The following is a 13,513-nucleotide window of genomic DNA, read 5'->3' as shown; positions in this document are numbered from 1 at the left end:
CAAGGGTTCAGATCCCATCTCTGTCATTTACCATCAGTGTGGATTTGGGCAGTTACCCCCTCTGTCAGATGGGGCTCGCAGTAACCCACCTCCACCAGGGTCTGTGGAAGGATAAAGCAAGTTGGTTTGCGTAAGGCATTTATTTACAGTGGTTCTTGCCATAAAGTAAGTGGTATGTGAAGTATAAGCCAATTGCGTTCCCATAAGCAAAGCGCTCTTCATTGGTTTATTTGACAAAATTCTGGCAAATTGTTACTGTCTCGGAAATCGCTCAAGAGACACTCGTTAAAGTCTTCTTTTTCTCCTTTATTCCTTGCACCAGATCTGTCTTACATTCCAAGCTTCTCTGTTGGCCTCCCCTGGATTCTCCAACTTGCTTCTCGTTAGCCAGCAGGACTTTCCCATGTCCCAGGATCTTGTCTTTGGCATTCTGCTGCACACTTACCAGCATTTCCAATAATATACGTTAAAGGTTTTAGACTTCTAAATGTCTGCCTTCATTCTCACATTCTAAAACAATAGGTGATAATATTTTCTCCCAATTCAGTCCTGTGAAACCTCACTTTTCCTCCAGTCTTTTCCTCCCCTACTCCTAGACTTCCCTTTGGTAGTGAGCTGGTGCTGTGGGCCCCAGAGCTGAGCAGCTGGTGTTCCCAGGGTGGCCGGTCGGGTGCCCTGGAGAAGGCAGGGGGAGAGGGGGAACTGGGAAGGTAGAGACATTACAAACACAAATGCACTTTATTGATAAGGCAACAGCATGATACAGAGCTGAGGCAGAGACCCCGTTCGGCCAGGGCCACGTTAGGGGTGGGGGGTCTGATTCACATTGAGACACAGGCTGAGGTGTCCCTCCTCCTCCTCCTCCTGATGGGTCAGGAGGGTGACAACTCAAGGAAGGAAGGCAGGGGTCCAGGATCTAGGTTTGCTGTCTAAAATCCAGACCTTCCCCTAAGGGACCAGGTTAGCCTTCAGGGGCCCGAGCTTGAGCGTGGTTTGTGAAGAGAGCACTGGTCTGGGGGTTCACAGTCCAGGCCAGCTCCGGACCCCTCCTAACTAACTGTCTGAGCTTGGCCAGCCACACTTCCTTCTAAACGTCTGTTTTCCTTAGCAAGGGAGTTGAACTAGTGTAGCGATTTTTAAACCTTTTTTCCCACTGACTAGCCAGTGAGACCAAAGTCTTCTGCAGAATCCAACCAGGCTCTCGCCCTAATTTGTAAAAGAAAAGCAAGGACAATACCAATAACCGGCGTATGGAATTTTTACAAAGTAAGTGTTTCGCCCAGAAATATCTCCTCATCAGTGGCGTCTACCACCTGCTACATTCGAACGTAGTACAAAACGGAGTCTGATTCTGGAAACGACTCACGGCTGATGAATGTCAGACTTGGCCGTACAGATGGTATTGTGCAGTGAGAAACGTGGCTCTCAGGTGCTTCCCCACTGGAAGAAACACTGGGCCCGGTGGACACGATGGTGCTCACAGTGTGATTCTGATTGCTCCCGGGGCTTTGGGAGAACAGAGGAGGGTGGAGGCGGCATCGACTGACAGGGACTACCCAGGGCCGCCCCCCCCCCCCCCACCATTGAGATCTTGAACGCGGCTGTGCTTCCCAAACTCAAGCAGCGATCCGAGGGACCCTCTCTGACTCCCGGAAGAGCCCCGTCTGCAGTGGTCCCACACACCTATGACTCACGTACCCGGGGACCCCACCCCAGAGTAAACAGAACAAGAGCTCCCGCCTCCTGGGCTGGGCTAGCTCTGGAAGGGAAAATGGAGTCGGAAGTTAGGTACCCCCCCCAACCCCTTCCAGATTTGGGGGTGTGGTGGAGTGAGAATAAGACGGGAACCAGCCCCACGTGACTCCACCCCTAGATCCTCCCTCTGTCTAGCCCCCAGCAGCCAGCCCGCTCTCCCTCCTCCCACAACGAGGTGTTGGAGCACTAGCTCCTGGGTCTCTGGGGGACGGCAGTCTGGGAACTACGCCCAGATGGGCGGGGGAGAGCATGGCCTGGGCTGTCGGGGTCTGTCTGAGGGTTCTTCTCTTCCATCCTACCCTACCAAGTGGAAAAGAGGTAGCCTGCTGGCACGCAGAGGGGCACTGCTTCTCCAGACCATGAAGTGTTTGGGAAGGTGCTCCCATCTCTGCATCACACTTGACCATCCTCGGGTGAGGCTCCTCCAGCACCCGTGGCCACCAGTTCTCTCTCTCCTGGGTGGGAGGTAAGGCACTGGCAGGGCGAGGGTGAGGACGCTGCCAGGCACTTCTCTGCAACCTGGGGGCAACTCAGTCTTGCCACGTGGATCGTTGGAAGGAAAGCTCTCAGCTCGACCAACCTTGTTAGATCCAGGTCAAGGAGCCGTGGGCTTGGACACCAGACAGCTGTGGCCACCACCCACCACCCTCCTGTGAGGCTGGATTCGCCTGTCCCCTGCCTTCTAGGCCCTGCTCTCTCCTCTCCTTGGGCCTCTCAGCAGGTGGGCTCTGGGCTAGCGGCCCCTGCCAGGAGGAGAAAGCCCATGTTACCATAGCGACTTCCAGGGAGACTGTTACCATAGCAATGAGATGAAGGTGGGCATTGAAGTGTCGGGCAAGTGCCCTTTGGCGAACAGAGAGGGGTGGGGGTTGCGACCTCTGTCACCTTGTTTTTGGTCATCCTTGGCAGTAAGTCTCCTGGACAGGCCAGGGTGGGAAGGCAAAGGGAGGAGCCCCGCCGGTGGCACACTGCCTGGGACAAGACAGCACAGACTGGCAGTAGGCTGAGATGGGGGTGGGGTGGGGGTGGTGGCTAGTCATGTACCATGGGCGGGGCAGGGGGAAGGAGATCCCCACTAGGCTCTGGACATGGGGGCCTGGAGTGGGGGGAGGTACAGGTATCTCTGTCCCTGAGGAATGGGTGCGTTGCTCCTGCCCGACTGTCCCCTCGGCATTGGCCAAGCAGTCACTTTCGGAGCGGTAGGGGCATCCCTGGGCAAGGCCCCACCTTCGGCCTCTGCCCTCTACCCCCATTTGAGTTTCTTTGTCAAATAAACAGCAACTCCTCACGACTGAGGTCCCAAGGGCTTGGGGGCAGCCTGTGGTCGGCAGGAAAGGGAGACCTGGTGTTAGGTTGGGCAGGAGATGGGAGCGGCTGGGGAGGGAGGGGCGGTAGGGGAGGAGGAGGAGGGGCTGAACTCCAGACGGGGTGGGAAGGGCTGCCGGGCAGCAGCCTGCCCCAGGCCAGGGCACAGGGCCCCAGAGGAGCAGCACCACCCAGGTGCCCCTGCCAGCCGCCCTGGTCAGGAAATCTCGTTGCCAAACACCTCCAGCACCAGCGGTGTGAGCTTCATGCTGCACTCAGGCTGGAAGGAGAGGCAGCGGTACTGCTTAGAGTGCTCCTCATTGAGGCTACGCAGGTCAGCTAGCTTCTGGATCATCTTGGCGTAGAGCAGGTGGCTGCCGGGGGGTGGGTGGCGGCAGCGGATGTAGGTCTGCAATGTGTTGGACAGGCGGTCCTGGATGGCCTCGACCAGCGCAGCATCCTGCACGCCAGGACGGTCTGTGAGTACAGGGAGACAGGGGGAGAAGGCATGGGAGCTCTGAGCCAGGTCCTGTAATATTCAGTCTCTCCAGTACCCCTATGTCCAGACCAACGCCCAAGCTTAGCATCCTCCTAGGTCACCCCTGTATGGCTGCTGACCTGTGACACCATCATCCTCCCTAAAGCCTCTCAGCCACTTCCTGTTGCATTTAGGATCAAGTCCTAGGTCCCACCTGGCCCTGTCTTCAGCTCAACTCTCTCCCTCCATCTCTATGCTCCATCTTTCCATCAGTATCCTGATATGTCAAGTTCTCTGGCCTCCAGACCTCACATTTGTGTTCCCTCTGCATGGAACTTAGCTCTTGTATCTTTGACTCTTACTGATTCTTCAGGTCTTCCTCAAGAAGGCCATTCCTGATGACCCCCTACCTCCATGGCCCAGACTAAATCAAGTTCTCTCCTTCTATTATACCCTGCTATAGTATCACTTATTTATTTTTAAAACTTTCATCACATTAAAATTAGTCATTGAATAGTAATTAATGTCTCCTCCTACACTTTGTGGAAAAGAAGTCTGTGTCCTGTTGGCTGCTGAATCCCTATGCCCAGCACAATGCCTGGTACTTAGCAGGTGCTCAATAAATCATTGCTGAGTGTATGAATGAATGAACAAACGAATGAATGCTGCATGGGCAGGGGGAGGGTAACCCATGTCCATGGGTCCCCAGCCCATCCCTGATCAGAGGCCACTTTCTTGTTCCCTCAGCATAGTCCAGACTGAGGCACCCTGGCCTCATCATCAATATAACATCCCCAGGACCATGACTCCCTCTTCCTCAACCTCTCTCTCCACCAAACCCAATAGACAGAAGATCTCAAGGACCACAGCACACTGCCTCGAAAATCAGTCAGGCAAGCTTTCTGGGCAGAATCATCTACAGGCCCCAAGTTTTTGTACCCAACCCCACAGGGGATCTCAGGTAGGTCTGCAAAGTTCAGTCCAATTCACACAAGAGCAGAACCTGCATATTGGGAATATCCAGACCTGTCTGTGACCTGAGAAAACCCATTTATCTCGTTCCTCAGAGTTCCACCTATGAATCACCTATGGTCTCAGGGTCCAGGGCAGTGAGGGACCCCTCGATATACACACATCGTATGGGCTGTGCAAACCCAGCAAAGTGGTGCTTCCTCGTCTGTCTCTCCTTCTGCTCACTCCTCCCTCCAGACTGCGCTGCTGGCCCTCAGGAGGGCTCAGTGCCTTCTATTCCCCCTTCCCAGGTCACCAAGTTCCCCACTGTTGGGCCCCATACCTGGGGAGACAATGCAGATGGCCATGAGCAGGACATGCTCCTCCTCATGCAAGTTCAGCTTCTTCAGCCCCACCTGGAACTTGATGAGGGGCTCAATCAGCTCCAGGCTGTGTCCGGCTAGGAGAGAGATGGCCAGATGCTGTGGGCAGAGCTGGGGAGCCACACACCCAAACCACCCCACCCCACCCCCAACCTAGACTGGGCCTGTGTCTCACCCTTGTCTCCCCATTGCGGTCTAGCGCCCTCCCATGTGCCTGATCAGGGCTCATGACCCCAGGAAGGGTGGAGCCAGAGTCTGGGAGCTGGAGAGGGTGGAGGTGGAGCCCGAATGTACCTTTGGTCACATCACTGATGTGGTACTTATAGTCCTGGCTGCCACAGGTCCAGGACATGTCGTCCATGAGGAAGGACTGGTTAGAGCGCAACATGATGACCTCAATGGCACTTGACTTCAGCAGCACAATCTGGTCCTCAGAAGTGAGGTCTCTGCCAGGGAGGGCAGGGAGGAGTCAGGTTACTGGTCAAGGACTTCAAGTCAGGCAAATCAGTGTATGTTTGGACAGGTGCCTGCCAGGTGACCCGCATGTGCCCTGGGTCCTCCATTGAGGAGCTGGTGGCCTGACTGGAAAGGATAAAACTGTCTCTTGAGGGAGAACAACTCAAGCCTGTGTTTGTGCACCAATGCTGAAGGTAAATTAGCTCAGCGTCTAAGGCAGGAGAACCCAGGGACGTGCCAGTGCCTCCCAGGCCTAAGCAGCCAGCGCTATTAGGGAAGACGAGCCTGAGGAAGCTGTGAGGGTTAGAGCGTGAATGCGGAGGTCTGCAGGAGGTGTGGCCATGGTCATCTTCAACGCCCCTCATGTCCTCTGGTCCTTCTCAAAAGTACGGCTCAGCCAACTCTGTCTCCAGGACATCTCTTGAGCCTTTGACCTCCTTCCCACTATGATCAGGACTGATCTGGTTCAGAGCTCCCTCATCTTTTTCAGTTGCCTCTTATTAGAACTCTGGAATCAAGTCTCTCTCCTCCATGTTTCTTACTGCTGCTTCAGGGAGACATCACCTGTGTGCGGAGGAACCTTACTGCTTCTCGGCCCCCTCAGGATCAAGCCCATACACCACCACTTGGCTCCAACCCGTCTTTCCAGTACTCCTCCCTTCGCAAACTCCAACCCTCCACTCTAGCAACTTCAGACTATTCCATGTTCAATGTTGTGTGTTCTCACACCACCTTGCCTTTGGGCGTGGGACAGCTCCAGCCAAGAACGCATTTCTTTTACTGCTCCACCTTACTGTCCTGACTCTGAACCCAGTGAGGTCTCCCTCGGTGCCCTCCACCCCCTGGTTACCTTCAGAAGCATTAGTGCCATTTCTTCACAGCCTGTGGCTTATGCTCCTACTTTGCTCTTTCCACCTCACCCCTTCTCTTCATATGCTTGTGTGTGGCTCTCACTGCAAGCTACTTAAGGGCCAGCACCACTTCCCAATCACCTTAGAGTTGCCCACACAATGATTATTGAACTCTGAGCACAACGAGAAGGTCACATCTTTACGTGCTGATGAGTCAAGAGGCCAATGACTGGTTCCACTATTCTGAGTCACGAGCTGGCCTTGCCTGAACAATGACAAGGAAAAAGCAGCACCTGCAAACCAACTTGCTTCCAGTTTTCCCTCCTTTTCTCTTCCTGTGTATTTCCACCCAGCTATCTTGTGGGAGGGCAGTCATCCTCTCCATGGCCACACTTTGGTATGTGGAAAGGTGGGAGGCAGATGTTAACTGATGAGAGGGCTGCATCAACAGGTGATAGATGGTGGTTAGGATGGCCGCAAAGGGTCTGCATTGAAAAAGAAGTCTCAAAGTGCTAGAGTTGGAAGGCACCTCATGGAGGCTACGTGCTCCAATTCCTTCTTCTGCATTCCTAACAGATGCAAGATCCTTCTGGGGTCAGGAAGCTCATGGTCTCTGGATACAGCCATAGGGTTGTTAGCTCCTGGGTTAGTAGCTTCTTCTTCTATGGAGCTACACCCACAGGAGGACACCTGTACTTCTGTCCTTCGCTTGTACTTCTGTCCTCTCAAGGAACACAGCACCAGACTTCTCCGTTAGGCGTGGGGCATCCTTTAACTATTGAAAGTTACCCTGGGCCCCTGTGTCTTCTCCAGGACAGACAGCCACAATGACATGGGGTCTAGGCATCTCACCATCCTTGTCACTTTTCCTTCGATGCTCAACTCACATTTTGAAAATATAAACTAATGTCCCATTTTGGTTTTAACTCATTAGACAATAAAAGATGCCCATTATTAAATCTTTGGAAAATACAGGAAAAATATCAAAGCGAGTAAAAATTGCTGTATAACCACAATGACCCTTTTGGTGTATTTCCTTCCTATCTTTTTTTTTTAATGCAGATACCTCTTTTTATTTTTATTTTTTAAATTTTTATTTACATATTTTAAGAGAGAAAGAAATAGCATGCATGAGCTGGGGAGGGGCAGAGAGAGAGTGAGAGAGAGAATCCCAAGCAGGCACAGATCCCGACTCAGGGCTCAATCCCACCAATCGTGAGATCATGACCCGAGCGGAAATCAAGAGTCAGACGCTTAACTGACTGAGCCACCCACGTGCCCCTGAAATCTCTTTTTAAAACATGCTTGAGTTCATAGTAGTTCTGTGTCCAGCTTCCTACACCATGAGCATTTCTGTAGCCCAGTTCATAATGAGTTGCATAAGATTGTATTTCATCAACATACTGCGGTTTATGTAATCAGTCTCCCATCCACCTATTTTTTGGACATTTTTGTTGCTTCTAATTTTTGCTATTTTTAGTAATTCCGTGAGGCATATTTTTTGTACATAACCTTTAGTTCAATGGCCCACTCGAAATGGATGGCCAGAAGTGAACGAACATCCCACGTGAGCCTTGCCAGAGAGAGTTCAGTGGCACCCTGCCAATTGTGATCCAGGCACGCTGCTTCTATGAAAGCAAACCTAGAACGACCTCAAATTACAGCCCAGAAATCCAGGGACTTTTTAAGTGCAATTCACAGCCAGAAGTGGGGATGGTGGTGGGCAGGGTACAGGTGGAAATAAAGGGGATATCAGCAAGAGATCTCATTCCTGCTGACAGGCACCAGCTCAGGCTCTGTGTCTCCTCTCTCTGACCTGTGTCATATTTATACCCGGGTCAGTTTTCACACCAGTAACTGGCTGCTTCTGGGCATCTGCAAGGTGCTCTGGAGACCCACTGTCTTGTCCCCCCACCTGGGCAGAGCCCGGCCCCTCCCCGCTTGCATTCCCACAGTATCTCCAGCAGGCCTCTCTTGGCTCTTATCTCTTTATAGCAGTTGTCTCAGTGTATATCTTTTCCATCAGACACTAAACCCTGGAGGCCAGGAACTATGTCCTAGTCAACTTGTAGCCCTCACAGGAAGAAAGTTATTTGTTACAGAAATGAACAAGGAATACAGAACAGAAGGCATAGGAAGAGGGATGCACAATGACCCCAGGCCTTTGACCCAGGAAGGATCCCCTGGGAATAGAAATGGCAGTGAGGTCAAAGGCCTCACTTTTGCCCAGAAGGCTGGGCCCCAGTTGGTTTGGCCTAGTCCCTCTTATACCTCTTGGCAATGAAACCTGGGGGTCCTCGGTTCTCAGATCCAAGATGGCTCCCGGCCATTTGGATGCCGCTCCTGATGCCACTTCCTCCATGCCTTACTTTTGAAGTGCTGAGGGAGGGAGATTTGTGGGATGCAGACTGAGTGGTTGAGGGAGGGGAGGTGGGAAGCAGGAGCAGGCCCAAGGCCACATCACCGTGCAGTTCACACCCTACACACTCATTCAGTCCCGCCCCACTCTGGTCCCAAGTATGCGCTGGAGTCTCAGCCTCTCCCCTCCATCCCCCTGCACTCACCCACACGGAAGTCTCACTCTGCCCTCCCCACACCCTCCACCCCTGCCTACAGGCAACAGGATCAAAGCCAGGATGCAGCCACTGTTCTCTCACTTCTTGGGAAACCAGCAGAGCTGGAGACCCACCTGGGTCCCACCAAAGCCTGGGAGTATCCACACCAGTGTCCTTTCCCCTCACCCTCAGAGCTCTTGCCAAGGCCGGCTCCATTTTTACTGGAACACCTTCCATTCTGAGATTTCTTTTTACTTTTTTAAGTTCATTTATTTTGAGAGGGGGAGGGAGAGGCAGACAGAGACAGAGAGCGAGAGAATCCCAAACAGGCTCCATGATCTCAGCACACAGCCCAACTCGGGGCTTGAACTCAGATGCCATGAGATCATGACCTGAGCGGAAATCAAGAGTCGGATGCTCAACCACCTGGGCCACCCAGGTGCCCCTCATGCTGAGATTTCTTAAGTCAGGCTGAAGAGAGAAGCCAACCCAAGCATGTGCAGGATCAATGTAATTGATTTTGGATCAATAGCTGGAATGATTCAGTGTCTGCTTCTCTATACCTTACTGTGGCCATGAATGCAGGGCTAGACTAGGGAACTCTGGAAATGAGCCTGGATATGGAGGGACGGGGAAGACTTCAACTCATTCTTGGAGAGGGACACCAAGGGGCGGGTCATGCTATTTGTGTCAGGGCGTATGTGGCAAGGGTAAGGGATGGGAGCCAAGGGCATGGGAGAAAAATGGGGGCTTGGGTTGCTTACTGCAGGGGGCTACCTTGGGGTCACCTGGTTCAACAGATGGCTTTTTTTTAGGACAGTTTCCGCATGTGTGCAATCCCAGCCACCACTCAGAATCAGCAAACGTGAGCATCTGGACAGAGCTTCAGGGGCGCTCTCCCCCAGCTCCCCACCAGCCCAGGAAAGAGGAGCACGGCACACACGGCTCCCTGGAACTAGGGTGGAAGCCGGGTGCTACCGTGTATCCATCGGCACCTTGAAGTGTCTTTGTCTCTAGCTGTTTACACAAAACAAGACTCTGGAACCGAGAGAGTTTGCAAACACTAACTTGAAGAGTGTAGGAGGGAGCTGGAACTCGCGGGAAGTGGAATGTGTTGTCAGTTCCAAGGAAAGGCTCTGGAGGGTAGATCCCAGGCCCAGTGCACCACTCGGCTCACAGGTGACACTCCGCAGCTCATTCCTGCCGGATGCCACAGTGACCCTGGATTCTTTGGCAACCGAAACGTGCAATGCAGTAAGAGCGTCTCAAGGGTGTCTCATTGCAGTAAGGGCGTTTCATGCTTTTCTCTTCTTTACAATTTTCACGTTCATTCCCAGGGGAAGAGCATAGGAGGGCCCCTGGTATCTGAGTTGCTGACAGGCATAAAATAACACAGAGCTAGCCGTCTCAGGGCAGGTACACACTGGGCAGAACTGCGTTTGGCTCTGTAAGCTGTCACCATCTAGCTGGCGATGCAGTCATTTAGACAGTAGCCGATGGCACACTTGCATGGCAGAGAGATTCCCAAAACAATAAATAGCATGTCACATTGATTTCCATCCAGAGCTGGCCAATGTCAGGTCTTTCTAGGCTCCCAGAATTCCAGCACTGAATCTGAGCATCGGCCTCTAGAAAGCATCCGAGGCCCCTTCTGCTGCAATTGCAATTATTGTTCCTGAAATTGATGCTTTATAGTGCACGTTAGTGATTTCTTTCTTTCTCTCCACGACATTGTGTACGTATTGCATGGCAATGCTCCAAATGATATAAATCATATGTCAATATAACTAGCTCCCCACATTCTACTGAAAGTGTCAACGCTCTATTATTTTAAGAATATTTAACACTGCACGGCCATTTAAATATATGTGCCATTATTACCAAAACAATAAAACAGGTGAATGAATGAAATTTGTAGCAATGAATCCATAACAGAGGATCTTTACTCCAGTAGAACTCCTCATACCTGTCTGTTTTGGCAAAAGGTCTCAGTATGGTTAGGAAAAGGGCTTTTCATGGAAATTGGGGTGAAGGAGGCCCCGGTTACGTGTGCCAGGAAAACTGTCTCCCTCTGGGATTTGAAATCATTTCACGAGTCTCCTTGCCCAACCCTTTCTCCTCTCTATCACTTCATTTGGGTGTCAGCATTGGGTGTGAGAGATTAATGGAGGTTTAATTTAAAGGATTAACATGAGGGTTAGACCCAAGCCAGCTGGAGGGGACGTGGCAGTGAACTTGGAATTCTAGACCTTGGCTCTGACACATACTGACTCTAACACTAGAAGATGATCCTGGCTGGCCACTGACCCTCTCTGGGCTTCTGTTCTGTCATCCAGAAACTGTGGGAGCATGGATAGCTCTCCAGTGCTGGCCTGCTGAGTGATGCTGGATGGGCTGTACTTCCCAGAGATCCTGCTGTAGGAGGTCTGGGGTAGGGTCTGAGTCTCTATTCTGGGAAGCAGTGGATTGACCTCCAGGCCTTCTTCTAGCTCAGTCTAGGATTCTGACTCTTCTTACCTGAACCCTGGAATCATCTTGGCAAAGCCGATGACCTTTTGGATGCTGTAACTGACCAGGTCAGCCAGGTGGGGCAGCATCGAGAGCTGGGACAGGTCCAGGGTCACAGAAGGGTCCTCTGAATCTTCTTCCCTCGGATCCAGATTGGAGAAGCTGGTCGGCTCCATCACATCTGAGGAAGGATGAGGAAAGGGAAAGAACTTCTTGAGGATACGTGAGCCAGACACCCTCCTTCTTGGCTCCGTGAGGACCTCCTGTGCCCTAGCAGCAGGTCTGGCCAGGAATCCCATAGTGACTGCCTCTCTCCAAGGTCACTGGCCAGGAATCCCATAGCGACTGCCTCTCTCCAAGGTCACTCTTCAGTCCAGGCTTCCCTCTAGGATTCCCCGGGAATCCTAGAAACTTTGAAAAGAAACTTGAAAGAAAACTTTCAAGCAGAGCAAGGCAGTGAAATCAAAGATCAAAGATGCCCCAAGAAATGAGACTTCCTTGAGCCACGATGTTACAGACCATTATTTCTAATGACCAAATCAAACGTGAATTTGGAACCAATGAACTTATGGAAAAGATCGTTCTAAGTTGTAGACCTCACTAGTGATTCAAGATCTACAACTTAGAACGTCTACACTTTTCCTCAATAAACTAGAAACAAATGTGTTTGGTGCCAGTGTTTGTAAAGGTGCAGGGAATTAGTCAACCTTTGTGACACGGGGTGCTAAAGGAAGCATAAATTCATGCAAGTAATCTAGAGAGCTATTGGACAGCAGGCATCTGCAACCTACAATTATGTATGCCCTTTGACCAGTAATCTCACTTCCATAAATTCATCATAAGGAAAAAAGTCTGGAATAAATGCAAATCTTCAGCTACAAGCATATGATTATCTTAATGAAACACTGGGACACAATCTAGAACAGATATGTTATTGTATATTCATACCCCAGAATACTAATCAGCTTTAAACATAATATAGAGGTATATTGAATAACATAATATAGAGGTATATTGAATAACAGGAAAATATGATATAATATACTGTTAAGAGAAAAAAGCAAGCTATGTATATTGTGTCCAGCATAATCTCACTGCGTAAATATACATATGCATTTAAATTTTTTAAACGATAGGAAAGAGATATATCACAGTGTTAATGGTGACTACCCTTGGGTAGTAGGCTTAAAGATTTTACATATATAAATATATATATTTATTGTATATATATATAATTTAGTTTATATTTTCTGAATGTCTCTAATGAACATGTATTACGTTTGCTTTAAAAATGTTAACTAGTTTGGGGCACCTGGGTGGCTCAGCTGGTTAAGCATCTGACTTCAACTCAGGTCATGATCTCACGATTCGTGAGTTTGAGCCCCATGTAGGGCTCTGTGCTGACAGCTCAGAGCCTGGAGCCTGCTTCAGATCCTGTGTCTTTCTCTCTCTCTCTGCCCCTCCCCTGCTCATGCTCTGTCTGTCTCTCAAAAACGAAGTAAATATTTAAAAAAAGTTAAAAACATTAACTAGTTTGATTTATTTATTTATTTATTTTTATTAAGTAATCTCTATGCCTAACATGGGGCTCAAACTCATGACCCCAAGATCAAGAGTCACACACTCCTCCAATTAAGCCAGCCAGGCACCCCTTTAAATAAACACATGCTATACTGAACATACCATTGGTGGGAGTGAGCACCTCAAATCAATTAACCTCTGAGGGGATCAAAACTCCTAAATAGTATGGAATTATTCAAAGCTGAATGTATAACATGCAGACTGATCCTCATTGGTGCAAAATATGCCATTAAGTGACAAGAGCAGCTAAGTGGGTAGAGAAAATTAACACACGGGAGGAACCCCTACAAGACAAGGGGCTCATAGGGTCAGTCAGTCTGTGAAATGGCCACTGCTTTTCTTTAGTCCCTCACCACCTCCCTCCTGTCACTCCTGGGTGGGTAGACACAATGGTCTGGTTCCATGGCTATCCTCGACCAGCTGCACTGAGACCCCTCCCAATGCTTTTGGATCTGGGCACAGAAGCACCATATCTGGGGTTCTAGTTCCCCAGAGGGAAGGGGCTTTCCCATCCCTGTCCTTTTGCAGGACTCACACAGAGGGCAGAAGGGTTGGGTGAGAGGCAGAGGGATGAAGGATGGGGAGGGGAGGGGCAGGACGATAAAGAAGAAGGTAGAAAAGGACCATAAGAGGAAAAGCAAGCAAGTGCCGGAGGTGACAGGTCCTCCAGCGCCTTGGTGGTTCCCCCAG

At 50.6% G+C, this 13,513-nt stretch overlaps 1 protein-coding gene across 4 annotated transcripts in view; it reads right to left on the bottom strand.

Annotated features, from left to right (window-relative positions):
- Window positions 1-715: 715 nt before the first annotated feature.
- VDR (vitamin D receptor) overlaps window positions 716-13,513 on the bottom strand; it is a 57,195-nt gene continuing 44,397 nt past the window's right edge. For all 4 annotated transcript variants that reach the window (XM_040488333.1, XM_040488334.1, XM_040488335.1 and 1 more), the window contains exons 6-9: window positions 11,252-11,423; window positions 5,167-5,318; window positions 4,833-4,949; window positions 716-3,537 (exon numbers count right to left, since the gene is read on the bottom strand). In XM_040488333.1, coding sequence (XP_040344267.1) covers window positions 3,278-3,537; window positions 4,833-4,949; window positions 5,167-5,318; window positions 11,252-11,423 — 701 coding nt within the window. In that variant the 3' untranslated portion in view covers window positions 716-3,277. The remainder of the gene's footprint in view (window positions 3,538-4,832; window positions 4,950-5,166; window positions 5,319-11,251; window positions 11,424-13,513) is intronic.

Source organism: Herpailurus yagouaroundi, unplaced genomic scaffold (assembly GCF_014898765.1).
Source record: "Herpailurus yagouaroundi ecotype Mexico unplaced genomic scaffold, PumYag 166, whole genome shotgun sequence".
Lineage (NCBI taxonomy): Eukaryota > Metazoa > Chordata > Mammalia > Carnivora > Felidae > Herpailurus > Herpailurus yagouaroundi.
The sequence above is the reverse complement of the archived record's forward strand: the minus strand, read 5'-3'. Positions and strand labels throughout refer to the sequence as shown.